This window comes from Cryptotermes secundus, unplaced genomic scaffold (genome assembly GCF_002891405.2).
Source record: "Cryptotermes secundus unplaced genomic scaffold, Csec_1.0 scaffold594, whole genome shotgun sequence".
Classification (NCBI taxonomy): domain Eukaryota; kingdom Metazoa; phylum Arthropoda; class Insecta; order Blattodea; family Kalotermitidae; genus Cryptotermes; species Cryptotermes secundus.
The window spans coordinates 347,740-362,027 of NW_019737090.1; the positions used below are offsets into that span (position 1 = coordinate 347,740).

At 37.8% G+C, this 14,288-nt stretch overlaps 1 protein-coding gene across 2 annotated transcripts; it reads left to right on the plus strand.

Annotated features, from left to right (window-relative positions):
- The first annotated feature begins 102 nt into the window (after positions 1-102).
- LOC111870140 (probable tubulin polyglutamylase ttll-15) lies at positions 103-13,754 on the plus strand. 2 transcript variants are annotated; one of them, XM_023862178.2, is made up of 10 exons: positions 103-571; positions 1,745-1,987; positions 3,202-3,354; positions 4,491-4,610; positions 5,547-5,776; positions 7,671-7,834; positions 8,482-8,657; positions 9,858-9,988; positions 11,029-11,242; positions 12,030-13,754. In XM_023862178.2, exons 2-10 carry the CDS (start codon positions 1,829-1,831, stop codon positions 12,138-12,140), a joined length of 1,458 nt encoding a protein of 485 aa, XP_023717946.1. In that variant the 5' UTR covers positions 103-571; positions 1,745-1,828; the 3' UTR covers positions 12,141-13,754. The 2 variants fall into 2 exon arrangements, with proteins under 2 accessions (XP_023717946.1, XP_023717945.1); XM_023862177.2 differs by having other exon boundaries at positions 103-352.
- Positions 13,755-14,288: the final 534 nt, after the last annotated feature.

The window sequence follows — 14,288 nt, forward strand, 5'->3', positions numbered from 1 at the left end:
ACAGGATCCGTGTTCTGTGAGGGGGGGGGATAACAGTTACCGCAATTGACCACAGTGGCTAGTAATATCGCCCTCGTGCTCATTCCTCCCACTTATTTTCAAATGAAGGTCAAGTACGGTCAAATAGGTGGGGTGCTTGGAGAGTGAGGGTCTTTTTTAATTTGTGGTATAGGAATTCTTGTGACGTGGAAATGGGTTTAAAATTCTGACTTGGCTCTAACTAGTTATGATAACCAAGGAAAACTTGCAATTAGGCATTTTACATTTCAAAATGCAGCGCTGGGCTTTCAGGTCAGCGCCGAAGTCGAAGTACAATTCTATGGGTCAAATTGAACAGTCACCAGAGGAGGCGGTATGTAATAGCTACATGTAATCCATTCTTTGCCGAGGTTTGTTTGTTGCACTGATTTAAGGTTACGTGGCTTCCCTGCCAAGCCTGTTGAGATAAAATGGGATGAGACCCACAACTACAGTAGTATGACTAAGGTTATGGGAGATATGTTAGGGACCACAAATGCCTAAGAGAGAAGATTGACCTAGAGGATGCACCCCTACTTAGGCACAACCCCAGGTAAACCTATGGAGAGTGGATAAAGCTTCATGCATTCTTAAGCATGGCACTAGGTTGAGCTGAGTGGTTAGTTTCACATTCTGCATGCTTCCCTCTTGGGGAAAGAGTTTCCAGGAGGCAGGAGGAATATATGCTTTTCACATTAATTCACACTATATCTGACATGCCAAACTCCTACATAGATTACAATTTTTGTTCAGTATTGCTCAAGTAAATCTTTGAACAAACACCATGGAGTGAGCTCTTATGTTGTCTGTGTTTGTCAGCCATAATCCTAAGCTCCTGCTATTGCATTAAACATTCAGTCGTGTTATTTTGTCTTGAAATGCCACATGAGGTTTACACATTGAAGTGAATGTCCATATATGGTAAAAAAGAGCGGTAAAGCTATCTCTAACAGGCCGTGAAGGCCCATAGGATTGTGAGACATCGAGGCTCCCACAGTTTCTCTAGATAATCAGTTCACAGATGATGATAAGGGTGTCAGCTCAGCATGCTGGCTGCCCTTTACCCCCAAGAAAGTTTGCTGGTCCTCATTTCTGTTAGACACTGAGTTGACCCTAGGTCCATAGGGTGGCTGGAAGCGATAGGTCAATTGAAAATAATCCACCTCATTGGGACTGGAACCTGTGACCTTCCGGCTTTTAGCATAGTACCCCAGCCAACTATGCTACCGTTTGCCCCCACCCATGTGTGGTACTCATATGTAACGTAAGGATGAGATTCTGACATAAACTTCAGGATATTACAGTTACAACTCAGAAAAGAAAACTGTTTATACAGGCAAGAATACATTTAGACAGATAAGGTCATTAAAGAATCAAATCAAAATGTTGAGTGACCATTGAAGTGAAATTGGATGGAACTGGCACTGTGCTTGAACACCTCTCATAACCTCTCAAAAGTCTCCTCAGACACCTTGCACAGGTGTCTGGTCTTTAAAGTTTCAAGTGTCAAGTTTTCTGTATTTCCAAAGAGCAACCTTAGCACATGAATATGAACACTTTGTGTATGAACAAGGAATGTATGCTTAACAACAGGGACCCTTTTCAGCATCTGCTTGATCTGTCTAAATTTATAACTTTTGTCCAGTTATAGTAGCAGAGTGATGAATCATTATTTAAGATGTAACATGATACATGTATAATTTCATGTTTTATTATGTCTTTCCAGAAGGTCCACTCGTCAAGCCGTGACACATGTTTGAACACTCACTATTTATATGGTTTGGGAAGAATCAGCAATAGAGGAATATTTATGCTGTGTGTCATGTTGATTTGTGTGGCCCTAACCTCACTTAGTGTATATGAACTACGTCATGCAGAATCAGACAGGGGATATGTTTTGCCACATCCAGAACAAGTTGTTGAGAAGGATTCAGTAAAGAAGCCAGGTTTTGCTGTTTATGGGAGAAATGTTAGTGTATATTATTTCGGATTTAAAACTGGAAATTCTTACTTATTCATTACGTTTTGTCTCTGTGATAATCTGATTGCCTTCATTTCCTTTATGACTGATATCCATTTTTCATCATTTGCCTTCTCTCACCATCTGTTTTGTTCTTACTTTCATAGATTATTCTTCACATCTTCTGTGGTTCTGTCCTGATTAAGCAGCACATTTCAAGTAACAAGATGCAACTTATTGACCTTATAACCTTTCCTTAGTTGGTTTCCTGAATTATCCAGCAGGCTTCCATCACTTGGTTTTTTAAGATGTATTATTTTCCAAGGTGACATTTGCCTCACACCGAACCCCGAACCTCTAAAGACCAAGAAATATTTTTGCTCATATCCCATACCATTAGGCTTGTCTGTGTGGAGCTTACAATCCCACTAACCTTGCTCTCTAGGTGAGGAGAGGGCTTGGAAATGTTCCTGTCAGGTTAAGATAGTAGTCCAAGAGAGGAATGGGACCATAATTTGGTCTGGTGATTGTAGCTCACAAAGGTAAAGTTGTCCCTCTGCTTAACTGATCAAGCACTACGCCATGAAGGCATATGGAGGAGTGGATGTGTAGACCCACATTTTCTTGACCTTGGCCCTAGCTGGAGGAGATTGGTCAGCTTCACACCGCAGCTGCTTTACCTCTGGTATGCATTGAATAGGAGGCTGGGTGGGTCCCCATGAAAGCTTGTATGGGCATTGTGGAGAAGAGAAAATCCTTGACCCTACTGGGACTTGAACTCCAACTGCTGGGTCATCCAGTCTGTAGCCCTTTGCTATACTGACTATGCTGCCTCTGCTCCTGGTGTTTTTAGCTCGTAGGTTTGTTATTAGTTTTGACCTGTTTGGTAGAATAACTACTTTTTTTTTTTGTATATATGAACCAAGCACATTAAAATAAATTTTGTAGAGGAATGTGGTTCAACCCTCTCTTAGGTCATTAAAAATTGCTATTGTAGGTAGGAAAGGACAAAAAGAAAGTTTCGCTCCCGAGGGTCTCTCAGGTAAATCCAGGTGTTACACAAAATGAGTACTTGTGCACAAATGTCTGTGATATGAATAGTCAGTTTTTTATGTTGCTTGTTAAAGTTAAAATTCCGATTTGTGAATTGTTTATATAGCATTTTGCAGCTGTACTACTTTCTTTAATTATTAGGCCCATAATATGTGATTCCACTGTTTCAGGTAGATGCTGGATATCTCAAGCATGTTTACCTTGTTTTCGAACGTTTGGGCTTTGAACGACGGAATGATTCTGACTGGGATGTTCTGTGGGCTCATATGTATCCTTTCCGTGTTTTATATTCCAGTCTTAAAAATCTCAAACCTCATCAAAAGGTATGATCCATCTTAATGTATCTTTACTTTTTGCATAGATTGTGCCTGCCTGTAGAATTAAGACTATTAATGCATATACTGAGATTTCTCCATCTCTGTTTGAAGCTTCAGTAAATATATACAAAAGATTTCTTTGAGGGATAAAATATTTGATCACTAGATTGAGGAAACCCTGAAGAGAAGGCATTTTAACACTAAAGTAATGGAATAGGCACTATGAACATTGAAAATTTAGTGACATAGATCTTTAAATTAAGAAATATTATGTGTGGTTTCCATTGGATTCATGATTGTCTTCATTAAAAATGTTAAATTATTTTAATTGTAATGCTGTTTTTAAGTGCTAAGTTGATTTATTTGTAAAAGTTATTTATTATTCTTCCTTTATTAATGAAAGACATTTAATAAATTTGGGAGCCATAAAGACAAAAGTTAATAGAATTATATATTGAGAGAGATAATCTAGAATTTCATGTATGAAACCTGATTATTTCTTCAGATGTTCAGTTTTACATGCCACCAATAAGAGCCATCTTGTGTGTCTGTGTGTGTGTGTGTGCCCATCGTATATATTTCTATATATATAAAATGAATTGGTGGGTAACATAGTAGGTTGAAGCACTATGCTACAAGTTAGAAGGTCACAGCTTCAAATCCCGATGAGGTCATTGAATTTTTCAATTGACCTAACCCTTCCAACTGCATTATGGCCCTGAGATGACTCAGTCCCTAACATAAATGAGTAACAGGAAAGATTCCTGGGAGGTAAAGGGTGACTGGCTCGTAAGGCTGGCAACCTCACCGCCATCTGTGAGCCGATTGTCTAGAAAATATGGGAGCCTTGACATCTCACAGCCCTATAGGCCTTCATGGCCTGTTACAGGGGTAGGTTTATTATATTATGAATAGGACAGGGGAAAGTCCAGTTACCTTCTGCCCTCTAAATAAGCATCTCTTTGGCTTATTTCTTGTCTTAATTGTATATGACTTTGATTCATGAATACAGATTCAGGTGGTCATAAAACTGTACATAAAATTGTTATATAGTTGTTGTAGGACATCAGGACAGTGTATGTCTTCTTTGTTGCCACAGTGCACCTCTAGTTCTGTGTGTAATGAAATGCACCCTGTTGCAGGTGAATCATTTCCCTGGATCAGGATATATCACACAGAAGGTTGATCTTGCCACTTCAGGCATTCCTTATATTCCAGTTGCTTTCAGGATCCCTGCCGACCTTGAGAAGCTCTTTGAGTATGTAAGTCAGTGATTGAGAATATTGCAGTTGATTTGTCACAGCAAATTTGCAGTATATTTATTTAAGTGAGAAGGCACGAGTATAATGTTCTTTGGAAGAAAAACAGGCTAGAGCTTCTATCAGTACTGTCCAAGCTGTTAGTAAGAGGACATAATTCTTGAAGTTTNTTTAGTTTACTTTTAATATGAATTGGAGCTTTATTATTGAATTATTGCACTCGTTTTTTTTATCTATCATATTGATTCTTCATATGCAAAAGAGTGACCATTATTTTAAGGTATGAACTGCAGTAGTAATGATTTGTTTCTGAAGCGGTGACTCTAGAAGTTAAATGTTAACATGAGAATAGTCATTGTGTTCATTATGTGTTCCAGAGAGATTATAATTGGAAGATGAATCTGAATTTATATAGATAAAGGTAAAAGTTGTCCCTTTGCACAGCTAAGCACTATGCTATGAAAATATGTGATGGAGTGAAGATACAGCTTCTCAGCTTCTCCCATTCTTACTGGATGGAGGTTATCAGTCAGCTTCAAACCCCTGGCACAGCAGACCCTGGTACCCATTGAGTAGGAGGCTGTGTGAGCCCCAGAGCCAGTCTGGACAGTGTGGAGGAAGGAAAACCTCTTTCCTGTGCAGGATTTTTTTTTATTTATTTGATTGCTAATTTACAATTTACTCTAGTGACAAGAGAGTAATAAGTAAATGTTCGGGCGTCGTAGTAGCTTGTGATTATCATCCACTGATGGGTCTTCATGCGTCGCCCAGATTAGGTCTTCTGGCCAGTGACGTTGGAGTCTTGTGTTCGCCAGAGGTTGGGCGGCGAATTATGTTCAGATTTGCAAAATCTCCCTCCCAGGATTAAGAAGGATTTTATGAAGAGAGAACCAAGAGTATGATTACATGTTTTTGAAATGTGTACCTTTAATGTTTCAGGCAAAAGTAAAACCTGAGGCATTATTTGTCCAGAAGAGTAATGACCATCGAGGTGTAACCATCACAAAGGTGAAGGACCTGAACCTGAAAGCAGAAGGTACATTTGTTCAGGAATATGTTGGTAGGCCCTTGCTTGTGGATGGACACAAATTTGACATCGGAGTGTACACAATTCAGACTTCCATAGATCCTCTGAGAGTGTACGCTTACAATGGAGATGTGATATTGAGGTAACTTGAATTGCGAATATCCCAGTGAAAGAAATGGAGCCAGTCCACATCATGACATAATTGTCTCCTGGCATGTTATTCCTTTTACTCTTGTAGAATGTTACCACCATTTCAGAGGGAGCAGCTGCCTCCTTCTTTAATGTAGATAATTAAATTGAGCATGGGAAAAATTGTTTGAATATAGGCTGGGATAGAGGACTTGAGTAAATCTGACATCATTTGGGTAAACATTCACCAAACTGCATGGCGTCACATTCCAAAAGACAGTAATCTTCATGGTCACCAGTGTAGGAACCTGATATCTTACAGTGAAGCCCCCATCTTGTGTTTTTAATGTAAAGTTTTCCCTCATTCAGTGTTCTGTTTCACTGAATTAGAGTAAATTTCTGTTACATCTACATTTCAGAGTTCTCTCATTTTAGTATACAAATCCTGTTCTCTGCCTTCACGCAGGGGTTTCATTATGTTATGAATGTGTCTTTAGTGTGTTGTCTTTTGTTTTTTCTCTTTGTTGGCCATTGTTTTAATTTGTATTGACTAGTTAGTAGTCTATATAAAATTTACATTTCTCATAAGTTTAACTACCCTGCCATGGAGATGGAGGCTGGAGAGTCCTTTGAAGGTTCCTAAATACCTGTCAGATTTCATGGTATCACATCCTAAAAGACAAAAATGTTTGTAGTAACCGAATGTTTATCTTATTGGCTTTTCTCAAGTATGCATGAATATGGTCATTTATGTGATAACAATTGCAGACACGAATCAAATTGGTTCTAAATTTTAACAAAGTCTTTTTAAACCACACTTGTAAATGAAATAAACTAATTGTAATAATTTATAAATATTTTAATGTATTCCTGCATGTTGCTGTAGTTGTTAAAAGATCAGATTTTATATTCATGGCTTTGTGATGATATTGTATGTATGTATCAATATTGACCAATCACATTGTAATAGTAGTTTCTGCCTGTATTGTTATATCCTTCTGAAGATGGTCTCTAAAACTGAAACATGTCAAGGACGAAAGATTAAAAAGGAGAGAGGAAAGAACATTTCATCAATCACACTGGATGGAGTTGACTTACTTACTCACTCACTCACTCATGGAGCTGAGCCCTTCTGGAGATGCCGCCACTTCTGCAGCTACTCAAGAATTTCCCAGCATTTTATGGAACCCGAAGGTTCATCACTGTGTTCACAAGAGCCCTCCACTGATCCCTATCCTGACAGATCTATCCAGTCCATACCATCCCATCCTATCTCTCTAAGATACATTTTAATATTGTCCACCCATCTATGCCTTGGTCTTCCCTTTGGTCTCTTTCCTTCTGGCTTTCCCACCAATATCCTATACACATTCCTCGTCTCCCCCATTCGTGCTACATGACCTGCCTACCTCATCCTCCTTGACTTAATCATTCTGATTATACTTGGAGAAGAGTACAAGTTATGAAGCTCCTCATTATGCAGTTTTGTCCAACCTCCTGTCACTTCATCCCTCTTTGGTCCAAATATTTTCCTCAACACACTGGACGGTGTTGACTAACCTTTTATAATATTGATAGTGTGATGGACCAGGATGAACCAAATCAAACTCAGTCATGAAATATTAATTTTGCTGAAAATGGTTCTAACAGTTTTGATTAAATTTCACCAATTTGTAGTGTTGATATTCCAAGATGAAACTGCATTGAAACATATTTCCCACAAAACAACAGACCACCCTCGGAGTACTCTATGAGCTGTTATCATGTACTAAAAATCATTTATATATAAAATAGAGATAAATTTTTCTGAAATATCTATTTTAGGATAGTAGAAGCTATGATCCATCAAAGCATGTGTGAGAAAGTGTGCAGTATTTTTGCACTGATATTTTTTTCTTTTATTTAAGATTCTGTCCAGAGAAATATTACCCATTGAATCCTGACGTGCTTGATAAGTATGTAGTGGGAGATGATTACCTCCCCACATGGGAAGTGCCCTCTCTGCGGAAATATTACATAGACTTGGGGTTTTCTATGAAAGAGTCACTCAATGCTCATTTAAGAGATATAGGTAAGTGTTTAATATTACAGTTTATAACAGATAGGTCTAGCAAGTTGTCTCAGGCGGTAATGTTCCTGACTTGTATTTAGGAGGTGCTTAGTTTGAATCTCAGCCAGGAAACAAAGTTTTTCATGGTTTTCTGCAGTTTATTCAGGCAAGTGCTTGACCATTGTTAAGCTGAAGACAGATCACTGAATAGTGTCTGCAGGCAGTCTCAGGATTTTTAAAACTTTCATTTGCATCACTTCTGTGGCTTGCCTATTTTCCAATAAGCCCTTTCTGGCAGGATGCTAGCATTTGGCGCTATAGCAGTAATCTGTATATGTCCAAGATATTTCTAAATGTAGCTCTATGCGCCGCCTAGTGGCAGAGGAAGAAACTGCTTGCTTAGTGTGCTTTCATAAAGAAAAGTTTTTGACTTTTGTCAAAGTGTAGTCTTAAAGGCCAAAACTCCTGTATGGTAGTTTGGACATAGCACCTGTAAATATGATTCTCATACGGAACGACTGGATTCATGTAACCAGCACGCTTCTTTCCTCATACACGCTGGATAACTGATAGTGTACTATTTCGGTGTTAATGAATTACACAGAACTGTTGTACATAATGAATAATGTAATAACTCTGTAACCTCACCAGTGAATTTTACTGTATAGGTAAAGATCCAAACAAAATGTGGGACCAAATAGATGATGCCTTAAGACACGCCTACTTGAAAACAGAACCATTGATGATTAAGTCTGCTTCCAATTATAGATCAAAGCGAAACTTTTTTGAAATGGTACGCTTTGATTTTGTTGTTGATGAGGACCTGAACGTTTATATAATGGAGGTAAGACAGGTTCACATTCTGCTCTGGCGTTACTGTAATCTGTTGTTATCGATTATTTTCATAATCACAATATTTTTTCATGTATGTACCTAAATACTTAATTAGGTCCATTACTTTTACATTTTGTGGGGCTGGAGTTTGATTTCCTGGTCCTACATTCCAGCATGCCAATTAAATTAACACAAATTGTATAATATAAAACTCGTATATTATAGAGTAACATTTTAATTACATGTATTTCATTGCTACTACTTCTAATTACTACTTTGATTCTTGATTTGCTGTACATACTTAAAATGAAAGTGCAGTAAGACCTCACTAATTTGGACACTTTGTCTAAAATAGTGAAAATCTGAATTATAGAAGAGCTACTGAAAATATGTTTAGGGACATTATAAAATGGAATTCACATGTCTTTTTAGGCAATACAACTTTATTTTTAAACTTAGGTTGCATATCATAAAATAAATTTGCTTGTCATAAAGTGTAAAAATGTAAGTTTTGACGTCAGTCTTAAGAACAGTTTAGGTAACCTACAGTCTTAGCATTATTGAGACCATGTTTAAAAGATTGACTTACTTTGTGTTCCTCTTTTTGTAGCGTTCTTTTTCTACAGCTTGCTGATTGTGGTATTGTGATCATCATGGTCATAATGCAAAGAAAATAAAACAGTTGTTTGAAATATCACAAAGTCCGAATTAGTGAGGTTTCACTGTGTTTTCATTATATGGGAAAGTTAACCTCACTGTTAATATTTATATTAATTTCCTTGTAAGGCTGTGCAATAGGTCAGCTGGTTAGGTGCTGGCTTCTCACTATGGAGTCTTGGCTTCAATCCTGGGTGAGTTCATGTGAGATTCAAGGTGGATGGTTCTGGAAACTGAAGCAGGTTCATCCCTCTGTTTCTTCAGTTTATTCCTCCTAATCATCAGTCTGTCATTGCTCCATATTCATCTGTCACCACTTCCTGAGGTGTGCAGTAACCCTGACCAGGCAGCGCACTATCACATCTTCTGCCTTATATAACTGGGGGCTTCAACTCTCTGAAATGGTACTAGGCTGGTTGCAGAGTAAGGTAGTTGTTTTTATTCCCTTGTAATGGATTTATCACTTGAATTGTATATTTTCATAGTATACTTAGGCTATTATTCTGGGTTGGATATGTGGACATAGATCATGACATGAAATTGTATGTTGCAGGCAAATATGTCTCCTAACTTGTCCTCACAACACTTCCCTCCTAACAGAATAATCTACGAACAAGTCCTATTCAACGTGTTGAGTCTTGTTGGAGTAGGACGAAGAATCCATGGAGATTCTCTTCGTCCAAGGTACTTACAGCTATATAAAATTGTTGTGATTGTGGTCGAGTGGTCATCTGGGTAGTCTTATTGGTGGATACCAACATTTCATGGGCACATGCTACTATTGGCCTTTGAGGTGAAAGCACCACGTTCCCCTGAAACACTGATATGCGCTTTCAGAACAACATGCTATCACCCCCAAAAAGACAGGCTTAACAGTCATTGCCATGAATCTCAAAAGTTATATAACTGTTCTGGTTTGGAAACTTGTGCAGACATTTAAAAGACCTAGAGTTTGGTACAGTTGTAAGGAATCTTTAGTCTTGGCTTGGGATCAGGCGTTTAGAGAAACCAATTACAAACCATTTTGTTAATGAATATCGAACTAGCAGTCTGTCATATTTCTAAAGCTAAATTGAACAAACTTAGAAAAGCAGATTTAATAATACAGTAATGTGTATTTGAGAAGTCACTGCACTCTTAAAGTTTTTGTCAGGGTATGGTACATGTATTTGTGGCTTTGCTGTGTCAAGGATATGATGCAAGATTTGTAAGAATTGAGTTCTATGGGATGGAAGGAGGATATTTGAATAAATGAAGAAGTGAGTGAAATTTTTTAAGTTCGAAACTACAGTTATGACTCAATTTGAGTCATATTTTGGCTATGGGCTAGAGCAGTTTTTCTCAACTGCTGGGCCACAACCTGATACCAGGCCCTGGCATCAATTATACCAGGTCCTCATCTTATAAAATATAATTTACCAGGCTGCAGTCTCACAAAGGTTGAGAACCCCTGGGCTAGAGAGTCAAGGAACTGAAATTAAGTTCCTGTTAGGGGCATAGAGTTCTCTGTTTTTTTTTTTTTTTTATCTGGACCAGCTCTGGGGCTCAACTGGCCTCATGTCCAGTGAGTACCATGTAGCTGACCACTCTTCTCTACCCTGTACCAAGGTTAATGTGTGGAGCTCTACCTCTACTTCTCATACTTCTTGATCATGTGATGCATAAATAAACACAGGACAGTTTTACCTTTACCTTTATGGTAATTTTTCTGTGTTTCTTATCAGGTCAAGAGATGAGGAAGTTATGCAGGTTGCAGAGAAGAACCTCATGGTGTTCCCATCTGTGTGCGCAAGGAAGCTTTGTCGCAGCAGTTGTGTGTCGCCTGATTGCCAGCTCTGCAAACCTTGTCTTACACCAGAGACCATGGATGTATTGAAGGCTGCTTACATGGAACACATTAACCGACAGGAATGCAAAAGAATCTTCCCTCCCCATATGGTGAGAACACTTAACATGTGTTGTTAAGGGAGCTTTAATCTAAATCTGTATTGTAAAATATGGTGATATTAAAATATTTTTTGCACAAAGTGGATGGAGTAGATGCATTTGTTTCATTGTTGAAGAGGTGTAACTAAAATTAGGTAAAGTGGGGGGTCATCAGTAACTGTAGTCAGTCAGGTTTAATTTACGTTTCGGTTGATTCAGCGTGAAGCTGAAATCAACTTTATTGATTTTCTAAAAATAATTGCTTATATTACAGATTCATATATGTTAGATTATGGATCTCATTAAGACCTGCAAATTTTACTTGAGACTTTTTCTATAATGTGAATATTTAATGAAATAATGGAAAAATAATCTGTACTTTCATCCTTGCGATGCTTCTAGTGTAATTGCAGCAATAGGTCAACATCTGTAATAAATGTGAAGCCCAGTGAGGTAATCAAAATAGCATAGCACGTATTTGGAAGAGATCAAGTAAATGACCTTAATATATTCTCACGTATTCTAAGCTAACTTCTGAGATTCCAAAACATGTTTTCTACTGGGGTACATGTTTTCCTGTTTTTTTTCCTGGTTTGCTGAATAACATACAAGGAACAGCCGCTGCCATCATCAGTGGAGGTGGTTGTTAATTCGTTAGGTTTCCACTCAGCCTCTGTTACTAATCAAGTGTCACTAGGATGGAGACTTTTTGTTTTTAATTGATTATACATATTGTCTTAATGTTGAACTGCACTAGATAGTAACAAACAAAACTATGTGTTCTATTAATCTGTTCCAGACTGAAGAAGATGCAAAGAAAAGCATCAGTCTAGAAGAATACTCACCAGAGAATCAGTTGATGTATCGGTGGTTCCAAGGGAAATGCCTCATTGATCGTACATGGTGTTGAGTCACTTCTGCATCCTTCTGTTGTGAAATGAGTTCTTTAAATGTCATACAGAGTAGCGGTATTTGGTTTGTGTTGTGATGTGGTGTAGGAAACGGTATTTATATTATGAACATTGGAGCCTCACTGTTATGTTCCATTCTGAACAGGGCTGTACACTTCCGGAGTTGGAGCATGGGCTGTTCAATAAATACACTGACTGGGCTAAGGATTTCATGACCAGTGTTCAGATCCTGGCAGGTCTGAGATTAACATTCATATGTGCTGTGGGGCCCACTGTGAATGTATGCAGTGCATTCGGGGGGGGGAGGGGGGCTTCCTGGAGGTAAAGTGGACATGAAGAACAAGAGTACTTACCAGCTTCATTTCTCATAATCATACTAGCTTTCCCACATTGTACTCTGTATATACCAGAAATGGAAACAGTGGGTTGAGGATGTATTCTACAGATGCAAATGTACGTTGTCAAACACCTTCATATTCTAGTAAGAAGTTTTGCTATTTCTGAAGTGTTAATGTCATAAAAATATGCAGTGGAACACTTGTTCCATGCTTCTCAATTTAAGCATTTCCCTCATTTAGTGTTCAAGTCAACAATCTGAGTGTTGAATTTCCTTCATTTTAAGATTTTCCTCATTCTAGTGTTCAAATCCACTGCGTCCCAAAGAAGCGTTATGTCGGAGTTTCAATCTATATTTTAAGAAAAATTTCATATTACAAAGTTTGTTTCACAGTAGTAATAATCTATATAGTGCTGTAAAGTAATTGACAGAGATTTAATGGCTAGAGTTTGATTTCTAGGAGGAACAGAGATTTATTCTTTACCACCATGGCATCCCATTGGGACCCACTCACCCCTCTCTCCGATGGCTACTGGGGAAAATTTTTTGGGTGTTAAAGCAGTCAAGAACATGAAGCTGATGGTTCATATCATTTAGTGCTGAGGTCTAGAATGTGTGGAGCTTGAAGTATGTGCCTCTCCTACTCCTTCATGGCACAGTGCTTAAGCGCATGCACAGCCACAACATTCTTAGCCTCTTGACAGCTAAGTTAAATTTATTTTGTGTTTTGGTGTTAATTTTTCAAATGTTATTCTGTACTGGTTCTGTTAAAACATCAGTGAGGTTTCACAGTAGACATTATGGGTGGAGGTTTAAAAATGTATAAAGAGAATTTTGTAAAGAAATCATGTGCATAATTTCCATCCATCCATTTGTCTGATACGGACGTTATTATACAAAGACATCTCACATTGTACAACAGTTACAATAGCATAAATAAAAAGAACTTAAGAGTGTGTCTGCTTTTAATGAACTACAGTGCAAACCAAATTATTTGCAATGACCATAAATTTTTATGTCTGATGTATGACAAAAATTGAGATTCCAGGTAGAAGAGATATTTGTTTTGTCTGTGGTCATAGTTTGTAAGTCACTGGAGCACAGTTTGCTGTATAGGTCATGCATTGGTGCTAATATATGAAGCTACAGTCTGAAGTCATCTTATGGTGATGTAGTCAATTTATATATGTCCATTTTAAGGCTCTATTTGGTGATTTTGTGAACCTTAGTATTTATTGCTGAATTTTATTATGAATTTAAACTTCAAGTGTGAGTATTTTAATTGCTNCATGGCCACTGACCACTTTTCACACTTGTCCTTTCGTCTTACCACTCTCATGCAGTTGTATGGAGATAAAGACAGCAGGTTCTTCTGTGATGTTTGTATTCATCTTGCTATGTTCTCCATTGTTTTCCTGTTTTTTTTTTTATCCATATCATATGTTCATGGACATCTGCATTTCTGCCACTCCTCAGTTACTCACTACGAAGATATATGTTAGTCACATTTTCCTCCATTCAACAAACTTATTCAAATTGCCATTAACTTAATGCTCAGTGGTTATTATATTTACTGCCTGCTTTAACATACTAAAACTGCATTCTGTGTACAGACTGTATTTGTACATTTCATATGAGTCTCAGAATAAACAGATGTTTGTTTCCCTAAACAGGATTAACTGATTAGTCTGTGTTGTGGAGATGTAATAAGTTTGTGAAGTNATGAATGCTCCACCGACTGAGCTATCGTGGCTCACCAGATTTATGTTTCATATGATTCTCACAATAAATGGGCAATTTTTCCCCATAA